Consider the following 13,715-nt stretch of genomic DNA (forward strand, 5'->3'; position numbering starts at 1 on the left):
TTATTAGCATAAATTTCTGCTTGTTTGTTTTTGAAGTGTTTTTCTGCTATTTGCTTTCCTAGCTTTTCGTCTACCTAGTTTGTTGGAGCTCCTCTGTACTTTGTTGACCTCTTTTACTGCTTTTATCCATGGCCGAATTTCTTGAGTTCTTTGTTTATTTCCATGGTTGTGTCGAGTTGGAGGATGATGATAGCTTGAATCTTGTTTTTTCTCATTTAGATGCTTCCCCCCTTTCTAAAATTCATGCCTTTAAAGACTTAGGGAATGATCTTTTTAGAAAAAAACAGTTTGTCGAGGCCAGTGTCTGCTATGACAAAGCTTGTAACCTCTTGCGTGATGTTCTGAAGGATGTGTCCGCTCCTGATTTAGACTCTTTTTCAAGCCTAGCTATTTCTTTGTGTTTAAATCAAGCCGCTTCTGCTATTAAATTACGTGCTTTTGAAGGGGCGTTAATTCTATGTTCGATGGTGCTTACTTTTTATCCTCGACATGCCAAGGCCCTCTTTCGTAAAGCTTTTGCTCTTAGAAGTTTGAATAGGTTACCTGAGGCTCGCTGCACTTTGGAGGAGGCAGTCTCGGTGGAGCCTCGAAATAAGGATATTCTTCGTGAGTTGGATGCAGTTAAATCGCTTCCTGTTGTTAACCTAAATGGTAAGCGTGTGGTGGACAATTCCTTTGAAACTAATGATATTCGAAAAGGGAAACGCTCTATTTCTTCACCGGTAGGTAAAGATGCCAGTTCCTTGAATAGTTCCTTGAATAGTGTTACTATGACTGATAAGTGTGTGCAAGAAAAATGGTGTGCTAGCAAAGCTACTTCATCTACAACGGATATAAAGGATTTGGATAGTATAATTTCTTATCATTTTGACCCCCTTAGCAAGGACAATAAAGGCAAGATATCAACCGACGATGCTGCTATGGATACTTTGGTTGTGCCTTTTGAGAACGGGAATCAAGTTGCTCGTAATAGCACGGATTTGCTGCTTGCTGATAGAAGTGGTGCTCAGAATCAAAGTAGTACTATGATTTCAGAGAAACTAGGCTCTTCCAAGTACTCCTTCACTAACAAAAAACAAGCTCATAAAAGTTTGTTTCTTTCATCCGATGATTACAAGAATTTACTGCCCGGGAAAAAGCTGCAATTTTTCCATCCAAATTCCGGGGCCTCCTTGATAGTTCGCCCCCTCTTCTCTAAAACTTCAACCTCGACGGGAACTCCCCATGAAAGTTCTTCATGTGAAGCCGCGGTTCCCATTTCGTCTCCTATGCCCATGAATTGTTGTACATCCATGGACATTTCCCAGGCCAGACAGCTCAATAACTTCAGTGATGAGGAGGATCAGCCTCCTGAAGTCAAGAGACCATGTTTGTCGACCAATAGGATTTTCGATCCAACCATTGAGGTTAGGGAGGTTTCAATGGTAAATAGTGCACTTTTGGAGCAATCTAGGAAGGACAGTTCTAAGCACTTGTCAAGTCAAAGCCCGTTTATCTTTTCTGCCGTGAAGACACACTCAAGCAAGAGATGCAGCCGTCACTTTATAGGTAATGATTGCGCTAAATTCAAGAATAAATCGTTGGTAAAGGATGAAAGTTCTACTATCTCCTCCAGATTTACGACTCTGGAAAGAGTTGTCAGCTCTAAAAGAAAAGAGGTTTGTCCAATCCAGTTCGATGCCTTCTACCATTCTCCGCGTAAGAGGCGTCGTCTTTGTTTTTTTACCGCGTCTGTTTGTATTACTAGTTATGGTAGTTGGGTTTCTTCTGGTTTAGGGGTCTCTAATGCCCCTCGGTTTGTTATATAGTAGGGTGTATATGTAATAGAACCTTATGCTTCTATAAAATAGTACACGTTTGTCTAAAAAAAAAAAACATAAAATCTCGTGATTTCATGTATTAAGTCTCTTAATTAATGATCATAGACCCAATCACTCATCACATGATAATAACGTGCTTTTCTTCATTCACAAAGTGTCACCAATTGTCTATATATTATTGGCCATATTGGCTTATTGTGCATTCCCCTTACTCTCTACTTCGATTGCTTAACATAAGTTTAATAATCGGATTATCTTTCATTTTTCATTTTATTAATATTGTTCGTCAAAACTGATAAAGTGTTCTTAGAATTATATGAGGATAGACGATTTCTATTCGCCATATTGATTTATTGTGCTGGTTGATGTAGCCGGGATTTGAACCCATGTCATTTTTTTTTTTGTTTTTTTGACAGCTGTAAAGAAAGTTATCCTAGCTAGTCATAGCCTTTTTTGCAAGGCTATGAGCATACATATTATAGGACCTAGGAATATAACTAAACGATAGACAATGAAAAGAAGAGCAAAGAGATAGGATATCATCCAGGACTCCCGAAGCCAGGTGATGTGCCCGTTCAATCCCTGCAAAATGACAAATAAGTGGAAGACAGTCCAAAGAAATCTCCAAATTCCAATATCCAGAATTCTTCGCCCATAAAAGGACCTCTTTAACACCAATGGCCTCAGCTTGTGTCGCGGATTCGGTCACAATTGCCTTACTATACTCGTAGAATCTGTTCCCAGTACCTGTAAATGCAACCCACCCAATACCCGCCATACTCGTAGATTTCCATCCCGCATCAACCATAACTCGGACGCGCTCACAAGAGTGTTCCGGCCCAATCATATGAACAGGGTTACTATTTCTAATCTGCACAAAATTATTTTCTGACGAATCCTGCTCATTCATAAAATCTACATCCTTAACCTTGAGAGCCTTTTCAATTGCCATATCTGCCGTCCTCACCACTTGGGTCCACATATTGAGAAACATAGTGGGGTGAAAGGGCTCCCCCTTAAAAATTATCCTATTTCGAATACCCCCACAAACACCACAGCGTAGCCAAAAACCGAACCATACGAAACTCCGCATCATTCATCTTTTCAAGATTAGCCATCCAATTTATAATCCAATTTGCTAAACTAATAGAGGTGCATCCGGTCGTCTTGATTCCAAGTTCCCAACACACCCATAATCTCCTAGCAATCTCACAATCCCTAAAAAGATGCTCCATCGTTTCCATGATCCCACCGTCATTACTACAGAGCTTGCAGCAATGATCAAGATCCAGATTTCTTCTTGCAAAATTAACACCTATTGAGAGCATGTTCGTTAAAATTCGCCACACAAGAATTTTCCATACCGCAGGACCTGGTAAACGCCATAGTCTAGTCCTGCAGAAGACACGACTCACTTGATCTAAGTGAGTATTGTCTTTAAAACTCCATTTTCGCTCCATATACCCTCTTTGTAACATACCATACCCACTTTTAACACTATACTCGCCCTTCACTAATATTTTGACTATAACTCAACTTGATTTCATAATATTGTTCATTATGGACCAAAAAATACAAAATTATGCTATAAACTTCAAATTAAATTATAAAAAATTTTAAATAATTTTGAAATTTAAACTCATGAACATTCTGGAAAAATACCATGACACTCATAATGTTCAAAACTTAGGTTAAAAATTTCGATAAATTATCGAGAAAAATAATGTTGCGGTATTACTAATTTCGATAAATTATCGAGAAAAAATATGACCATTAAAATATATGACCATTAAAATTTCGATAAATTATCGAGAAAAAATATGACCATTAAAATATGAGAAAATTTATTTTCATCAATGTTTCACTTTTAGATCTGAAATATATGATAAAATGCAACATGTGATGTTTTTCTTTAGTCATGAAGTATGTTTTAGCATTATTACTAATTTTAGTCACTATTTATGTGATTTTTCATCAAAAATTCATAAATCATGCAAAAGGACTTCACTATAGCCAAATATTTTACACACATCTTATAAAATTGCATGTGACAACATACTAAATTTCCATGACCAGATTCGAAATATAACTCATATTAACCTATTTACCCATTTAAATACGATTTTAACTTATAAAATTCATATTTCGAGCAGAACAACTTATTTTAACATGAAAATTAACAGGCCGTCAGTAGATAAAATATGTGAATACATATCCAAAAACCACTAAAAAATTCGAAGTTTAGCCATTTTTCTTCCAAAAATGACATTTTTCTCATAAAAATCATATTTTAATGCCAATAATATATAAAATGAACAATAAAATCCATGAATAAACCGAAATATCCCAAATACATTTTAGGACCAGAAACTTTAACATGCGAAGTGATTTCGTGATATATCATAATAAACACAAAATTACAAGTTTTATTTGTTAATAAGATTAACTCGGAAAAACAATAAACCGATTTGCATGCAAATAACCTAAGGCTCATGATACCACTTGTTAGGATTCATTAATCTTATTAGTTTACATATTCATATATGAATTAATTTATTTGGTCATAAAATAAATACAAGATCTTATGCATGCAAACTATAAACAAGATTAGAAAAGAAATCGTCACTTCTTACATTTGTGTTTCGGATTTTGGGCACCAACAAGATCTCCTTCTTGTTAGTTCTTGAGCTTTCTAACAATGGATGAACAAGGTTCAAATTAGAACTTCTCCCAAAAGCATATACTCAAGGAGTACCCTTAATATTTTAATTAATATTGGACTAGTATCAATTAAAACATGCTTAAATTTTGACACAAAAATATAATTTGGTTCTCTTGTATTTTCGGCCAAGAGAGGAGCAATTTATGAGGTTTTTCTTTCCCTAAGTTTTTCACAAAATGTAGAGAGAATAAATTTTCTAACACTAGAAAATTATATGATAAAGAGTAGTAAATAATAAAAGAAAAACCCTTGGCTTTTCTCCTCTAGAATGAAAACCGGTGGGGAGGGGGAAAAGGTGGTCAATGCATGAGCTTGTTTTTCTACCCAAGACAAACTAGGTATGCATGGCTATATGTTTGGGTAATCATTGTGTTTTCTCATATAAAAATAATTAACACAATTTTAAACCCTAACCCTCCCCATATTCGGTACACTTAACATAAAATAGAAGGTCCATTTTATTTTGTCATTTGTCAGTAGTGACATATGTGACATGTTACTTGACATGTGAAATTGTAATGTATTTTTAACATATTAAAAATCAACATACTCATAAAATATGTCATATACAAAATCGACTAGTAATTCGTAATTACTTGTACCAAAACGGTTTATCAAATTATAAATTATAACGTCTTGTATTTATAATAAATTATTCATTCAATTTCAATTGTTTCGTAAACAATAATTTTATCTAAGTAATAAAACAATTCGATTACTTAGACCGTATCTAATTTAATCGAATTATATGAAGACACGTTAATCTTACTCACAAATCATCCGTCAATTTTAAGCAATTTAATTAACTCGCATCGGCATATGATTAATTAAATAATCAATTAAGAGTATTTCCCTATAGGTATGACCTAAGGGGATTAACTGATCACCACCGTCGCACGACAGTAATGTCAAACTCTAGTCAGTCAATCATTACCGATATGTTTGGACCAGTTGACTGTAAAATATTACATCCTTCTTGTATTCTTAAACATGAGATTTAAACATGTGATCATCATGATCGACAGTTGTGATCGCATTATTGTCGGGGAACACTTATTCCAACAAAACCGTTGTTATATAAAAAAGCGGACGTTGTTAAAGCGTCCATTGTTAAAGGTTTTAACAACGGTTAGTTTTTCTAATAAACCCGTTGTGAAAACTATTAACAACGGTTAAAAACCGTTGTCGTTATGAGACATTCGTTGTGGAAAGTGTGACTAATTTTTGGTGGAAAAGTTATAACAACGGTTACAATAGAAAAAACCGTTGTTATAACTAAAGACAGCGGTTTTTTTTTTAAAATAACCGTTGTTGATTTAAAAAAAAAATTATATATTACTAGATGCATGCATTATTACTGCCCGTTATAATTCCGATGCATGCATTATTACTGTCAAATCCCTGTATATGAAAGGACAATATATGGAATTAGAAGGGTTATAAGATTTGAAGCAGGATATGATGACACAACTTCCTAAACATATATTAATTAAAAAACAACTCAAACGACACATTACTAAGTATAAATTCATGCATTATCTCAATAATATAACCATTCCATTATCTCACTATCTTCACCCTAAACTCCAAACTCTAAATCTTTTAAACTAATAATAAACTCCAAACTTCCTTCAACAACAATGAATGATACCATTCGTAATACATGCATTATGACTGAGTACAATAAGAGTTTCATACGCCGGTTGCTCGACATCGAGAGGAGGTACAGGAGCTACCTTCAGTAAGCTCGGATCGCACTCAAGGACGCCAAAAAAAATGGCTTGTTAGAGCCGCAGATAATGCATCTATATGACGATATAGCATCAGCAGAACGAAACCTCCAAATAGCAAAGGAGGAGAGGATGAATATCATAGAAGAGAATAATGCAACTCTCTATGCATATCTAAGAATTGCATTTTTAGCAATGTAATAAGTTTTTTATGTATTTATATATTAATTAATTAAGTTTAAGCATTCCTCTCCATTATCTTCTTCTTTGTTTTATTTTATTTAATTTGTTTTACTAGCTAATAAACGCAGAAAAACAACAATGACAAAACTAACTAAGCGAATAATACTTAGAGAAAGAACAATGATGATCGAGAAAAAGACATGCAAATAAAATCATTTGAGAAAGAAAATAATGACGGAGATGACAAACTCTAAAACCATAAAGCGATAGATATTTACCTGATAATTAGAGAAAGAAAGAGATGATGACAACAACAGTGACGGCGATGATAAAGCGACGATGGGAAAGAGAGAAAAAGACGATGAAAAAGAGTGTGTTTGTGTTTGTGTTTGTGTTTGTGTTTGTGTTTGTGTTTGTGGCTGTAGCTGATCTGTGTTTGTTTGGTATATATCATGGAAAGTATAGACAACGGTTTTTATTCATAATCCGTTGTCATTAGAGAATAAATTAACAACGGGTCCTTAGAAAACCGTTGTTAAAAAGTATTAACAACGCGTTTATATATAACCGTTGTAATTACTTTTCACTAATTTTGGCCAAATTATTAACAACGGTTATAATGTATTACAGAGTAAACTGTTGTTATTAATTTTTATATTAACAACGATTGTGCAAGTTTGACCCGTTGTTAAAACCTATAACAACGGTTAACAGCACATAACCATTGTAATTAAGTTTAGTAAAATTCGCGCCATCCATTCTACAACGTCTTATGGTGATTTTCGTGAGTAAGTGTTGTTAAAGGGCCGTTGTAGTTGCCTGGATTTGTAGTAGTGCAACCGTCTTATGTCTCCAACACAACAACAATAACAACAACAACATCAACAAATCCTCCAACATATATGATAATAACCAATAAGGGGGTTTTTGGTTCGCGAGTGGGGTTTTTGGTTTGCGAGTGGGTTGGGAATAATCTACACGTTTATAATTGGGTCTTATATCATGTTTACACCTATGTCGTATATCATGTTAATAACTTCGTATAGAAACGAATTATACCATGTGCAAAGTTTTAAATATGTTTTTAATAAAATAATTGTTGCAAATAAAGAGAGATAAAGGAGGATAAACTTGTTAAGATTATGAAATGGTAGTTGGTACTCGATCTGTTTCGGGTTTTTTTATTCCATTTTGGAGGGTCTCAGTTAATTGTTTGTCTTTATATTTTAGATTAATCTTTGATGGTCAAAACAAAAAAAAATTGAATCCTCCTTTTTTTCCTTGTCTTTTTCCAAAACAAAAGGCAAACAAATCAATTGTATCTTTTTATTTTAGATTTACCTTTAATAGACAATTGAATTCTCCCCATTTTGTACTTGTCATCTAATAATGACCCTTCTTCTTTCCTTGTCTTTCTCCAAAAAAAAGGCAAATAAATTGACCAAAATAGAGGGAGTATACTCGATTTTATTACCCTACTTCTATTTTGAAATGATTTTAGGAAAAAAAATTCATAATAATTTTATTAATATAATCGAATTACCAACACTACAGCATTACATGCACATTCAAAAGTTATAATCTAATACGTTGGATATCCAAATACTTACTCTAATCCAAAAAATGAGACATGAATATAGTTAACGATAAACATTTCCATTTATTTAGAGAGATTTTATGGAGAATGATATGCAATATCCATTTTTGTTATATACGGAGTATCATCTTTCCCTGCAATATATTATGCGATTGAACTTGGAAGATGCAACTTTAAAATACATAAAACATAGAGTAATATGTACATATCTATATCATATATACAACTAATATACTCCATATAAGGATTAAAGATGGCAAAATAATGAAGAATGCGAAAATAGTAGGAAGCATAATGAGTATGTTTGAAATTGATGAGAGATAAAAATAAAATAAAATTATAAGGATATGAGAGACTAAAAATTATGTCAAATTAGTGACAAAATAGTAAAAAGCTTCCTTTTTTAATTGCCCTAAAAATTACGTCCAATTAGTCACAAAATAAAATTATAATGCCGTGAATTAACTTGTTGATTATATTTCTATTATGAAATTTTTGGTATTTAGGGCAATTAATTATTAGGCCAATATTCTTGTCAATAATGACATCCGAAATTCTTGCCATTAATGATTAAATTTATTACTTTAGACATAATTTATGTAGTATGTTAAAGGCAATCAAATTAATTGTTATATAGTGCATTATTTTTGGTATTTAAGGCAATTAATTATTAGGCCAATATTTTTTGTGTGATAAACGATTTGATTTGGGCGAGATTTTTGGCGAAATAAAATTGGCATATTTGTGATATTTTAAAAATATAAAAAAGATTATACTTTCAACCAGTTAAATTGGGTAACAAATATAATCTTGAGCAAATATCTCCTTAAAAGATTATACTGAAAATATGTTAAAATATGTTAAAAAAATTAGCAGCTTCCAGTTTTTTTAGCAATGTTTACGTGATTGCCTTTTTTTTAATAAAGTAGAGAGTGACACATGGCATCTGAAGGGGCTATGACACGTGGCAATTAAAGGAGGTGGCGGTTATTGCTTTAATATAATATATGATATATGATGATATATGATATGATGCGAAACTTTAGTAAACCCGGCTGGCTCATTAAGCCATGGAACATATTAGGTCAAGCTTTTAGATCTAATTTTAAAAGAAAATATTTTCTCTCATTAAAACCTACATCTATAAAATCTTATTAAAAGGTTAGCCTCAAAAGGCCACGCAGACAATGCCACGTAGGATGAGAAAAAGCCACGTATGCACACCTATTAAATGTCACGTAGACATCGACTAAAAGTCACCTAGGATTATAAATATCACGTAGACATCGACTAATAGCCACCTGACAATAAATTATTTTTAATCCACTCTTTTTTCCTTCTTTAAAAAAAACCCAAAATCGGATTAGTAATCCCTGTTCTTTTACTCCACCCACATATGAATCAATTACATATACAATTTTCAAAATATCATCTTCCCCAATTTTTTTTGCCAAAATGCCTTTGGATTGCCGATGCCCGTGTTGAAATATATTTCTATTTATACAATATAGTTAAATGACTAGATAAATCATCTATAAGATACCATTAAAAGACTAACTGAGTAGTATATAATTGTCATGTGACAACTTTCAAAAACCTCCTAATATGTTGTAATATTTCATATCTAATTAAGTTCTAATAATAATAATAATAATAACACATTCAAGATGTTTTTATTATGCATTTACTCCACTTTTATTTTTCCTCTTCTCTCATTCATTGTAAATTCGTAACCTAATTTCAACTTTTTATTTTGCTCTTGAATTCTTAATCTTAATGAATGTTTTATATATATATATATATATATATATATACACACACACACACACTTTATCTCTTTAAGTGAAATTACATATCTTTGTGTATATCTTGGTATTGATTTTTTTTAATGGTTTTTTAACATTTCTATTAGTAAATTAAGTCTAACCTCTTTATTTTGTTGTATTTTATAGGATTCAATGCCATGATCTTCTTTGATGTGAACGCTTTATTGTTATGTTGTAAGTTACTATTTTCGCCTATTGTTTTATTTTTTTTCATTTTTTTAATTGTTTAACCCTTTAATTTTCAAATATGTATAGTTTCTATTCTTACCAGGTTTGGGTTCAACATGACAAACAAAACCTTATATTTCACTTCATTCATAAATTTTTAAAAAAAATTAAAAAATATAAGTTGCAAAAAAAAAAAAAAAAAAAAAAAAAAAAATTGATGCAAACCTTTTATCTCCCTCCCATAACTTTGGTTATCAATTTACCCTATTTATTTAACTTTATTATTTTATTAATGATGATCTTTTTGTTTTCCTCTCACCATTATATAACAATAATCATAATTTCCATGTTATTCAAAAAAATTGGTATGTAAAGTACAATATTATAAAAAGATAAGACTAAATATTTCACTAACTCATCTCACTAAGTCATGTGTCATAAAAATTCATTTTTTATTATCATGTGTCACATGCTTATTAGTAAAAAAAATTTAAAAAATATAAAGTCTCAAACATACAAAATAAATTAAAAAAAATCGATTCAAACTTTTTATCTCCCTCTCATAACTTTAGTCATCAATTTACCCTATTTATTTAACTTCATTACTTTTATTTAGTGATGATCTTTTTGCTTTCCTCTCAACATTATATAACAATCAAAATTTCCATTTTATTCCAAAAATTGGTATGTAAAGTTTACATAGATAACTAGAATATTATTTTACTTTTTTTCTTTATTGTATATTGAATTAATTAGAATCTTATTTTTTATTATTTTTGTGTTTTCAAATTACAGGAGGATGATACATACTCACATATCAAAACAACTGTTACCTTAAGCAACTTTTTATTAGTTGAATATGCGACTCTTTTCACTATGAAGTTTCATGCGGCGCCATAAAACCTCATCTATAATTTATACAATCTAAATAAAGGGGATACTTAAAATGACAAATTTAATTAAATGTAACATGGAAATTTTAATGTGACGTGGATTATCAATTTATAGTTACATGGCATTGATTTCATTCACTCATCTATAAATAAATCTATACAATTTAATTAAATGGTATCTAAAATGACAAATTTTAATGTGACAAAAGATTGTAAATGCAATAAACTTTTTTTTTTGAGGGGAAATGTAATAAACTTTTTAGTTACCTCTCATCTTTATACCTATTAATAATTAATACATTCTACTAATTTAACATCTAACCTTTTTCTTAAATGATGAATTTTTGGCTTCCCTCCTCATTTATACTACCTATACACATTGTCATATTTTTGTCTACGATTATCATCTTTTGTGTTATCACAATATCTCTACTTGTCTAACTTAAACACCTTTGAGATTTTATTTTGTCGGTCTAAACACTCTAATTCATTCAATCAATAAAGAGAACTTAAAATAACGCCTAAATATTTGTTGGAAGATAAACATTCATAGTCCATAATCTTTAAGCTGATTAAAACAATAAATTATTAAAGATTCCGTGATTTTCACGGGCTCCAAAACTAGTTGACGCTTAAAACCCAAAGTTATCGAGGTTTTCACCAAATATTCGTTTTAATACGAAATTTCACCATTTTTGCGCCATTCTTCTCCCCTCATTCTCTTCTATTTATTCGTATAATTATAAAGATTCATCTTTCTCTTCCTTTCCATAAACCAATGTTTTTAAAAGGGGTTTTTTTTAACAAGTTTGTTATTAGATTATTTATAGGTATTGGCTCAAATGACCCGAAATGGACATCTACGAGATTGACAACAATTTGAAGGATTGAAGTTTAAAAATAACTATAATTTTTACACTCAATATTGTATCCTTAGCTTTTATGTATTTTTTTTTTAGTTAAAATATGTAGTTTTAAACGAAAAGTTGATTACTTTGTGTGTGGTTCTTTATTTGGAGTAATATTGAGAATTTTATGGTCATTATATATTCACCTTGAATCTATGTTTGAATGTTGTTGTGTGATTCTTTGGGATTACCAATCCAATACTTCTTCACGTCTTGAAATCCGCACTAGTGAGAAGAAATAAAAGGAAATTTAGCGAGCGTTTTGTTCGCACTAGAAAAATGAACTGCGAAATCAATACTATATATTAAATCCAAAAATCAAGGGACTTCAATGTAATTAAAGAAAGTTATACAAATTAATTATACTATATAGTTTTAAATCAATAGCACGTGTGATGGACCCGATTAAGCGATCTCGATGAAAATATTATATAGTTTGAGTTAAAATTAAATTATATAGAAGCTTGGTAATTTTCCTAAACATTTGTAAGAGACTAAAAGATGGTCAATTTCCTTAAAATAAAATAATTAATTAAGATGATCAATTTCAAGGAAACTAAAAGAAGGAAGATGCTTGATAATTTTCGTAAATATTTATAGAAGACTAGAAGATGGTCAATTTCCTTAATATAAAATAACTAATTAGTATAAACATGCACACTTATGGTATTAATTATTATCATCATCATAAAATTCTATATTAAATTTAAAATCTATGCAATTTTATTAAACTTTATAGTTTATTAGATGTTAATTATTTAACATACAAAAATATAATAAGTAGGTTATAAATAATTTAAGTTAGATTGCATAATATATAACATTGCATAATTCTTTCAATTTGATTTAATGCATATATGTAATATATTTATATAAATATAAAATCCTCTTAAAATTGCATGTCTAAGTAGTAAAAGTAATTTCGTCAGTAAAGAAAAGAATTGTAGTAAGATTGGATATAGTTATATGATAATAATCACTCATTTGAATAGTAAAAGTAACAATATTATCAACGAGATTAGTGAAAGTGGTAGAAACAACAACGAGAGTAGTGAAATATTCAATATTAAGAAAGTGGTAGAAACAACAACGGGAGTAGTGAAATAATCAATATTAATGCGGCAATAGTGAAAGTAACAATAATTACGGTGGAAATAGTGAAATTATCAATATTAATGCTGTGACACCCCCATACTCCAAGTGCCTTACCAGGACCACTCAGGTATAAGAACGTCACCATCTCGGTTTCCCGAGGCGATGATAATCAAATGACAATAAAGAAATATAATTTAAATAGTCAAACTGTTTAAAGTGATTACAAGTCCAAAACCAAACTGACAAAATGTGACCCCATACTCCAAGTGCATTACCAGGACCACTTAAGGTATAAGAACGTCACCATCTCGGTTACCCGAGGCAATGATAATCAAATGACAGTGAAGAAACATAATTTAAATAACAATATAGTTTAAAGTGATTACATGATCAAAACCAAAACTGTTAAACTGAAATACAAGATTCTCAGACGGTCTACTGATAAAAAAACTACAAAGCTATAAAATATCGTCTGACACAGCGGAAGACTTCTAACTGCCACGTGATGACTCATCCCAGCTATCTCATACGCGTCATATCATACCTGCTCAATAACTGCTCACCATCCCCGAATGGATCACCACAGTTTTTAAAACATTTAAACGGGGGTCAGTACTAATTACACGATGCAAACCAACATGAAGCAAATACCAAGCAGCTCAATCAACACATCAATTCCCAGTCTCCATCATGAATCTCCACACAACTGACTACACACTAAAGTGTGTAGCCCTGCCAGAGTACCCATCGCAACAGGTACTCCACACCGCCAG

The 13,715-nt window shown here is 31.3% G+C and overlaps 1 protein-coding gene across 1 annotated transcript; it reads right to left on the reverse strand.

Moving 5' to 3' along the window:
- Positions 1-2,253: 2,253 nt before the first annotated feature.
- Positions 2,254-2,772, reverse strand: LOC141649621 (uncharacterized). The gene has a single exon (XM_074458304.1). It carries the CDS (start codon positions 2,770-2,772, stop codon positions 2,254-2,256), a length of 519 nt encoding a protein of 172 aa, XP_074314405.1.
- Between the last annotated feature and the right edge of the window lie 10,943 nt (positions 2,773-13,715).

Source organism: Silene latifolia, chromosome 3 (assembly GCF_048544455.1).
Source record: "Silene latifolia isolate original U9 population chromosome 3, ASM4854445v1, whole genome shotgun sequence".
Classification (NCBI taxonomy): Eukaryota; Viridiplantae; Streptophyta; class Magnoliopsida; order Caryophyllales; family Caryophyllaceae; genus Silene; species Silene latifolia.

What these genes read in the sequence shown, in the direction of transcription:
- LOC141649621 (XM_074458304.1), bottom strand. Translation starts at nt 2,772, where the DNA reads ATGGCAATTGAAAAGGCTCTCAAGGTTAAGGATGTAGATTTTATGAAT.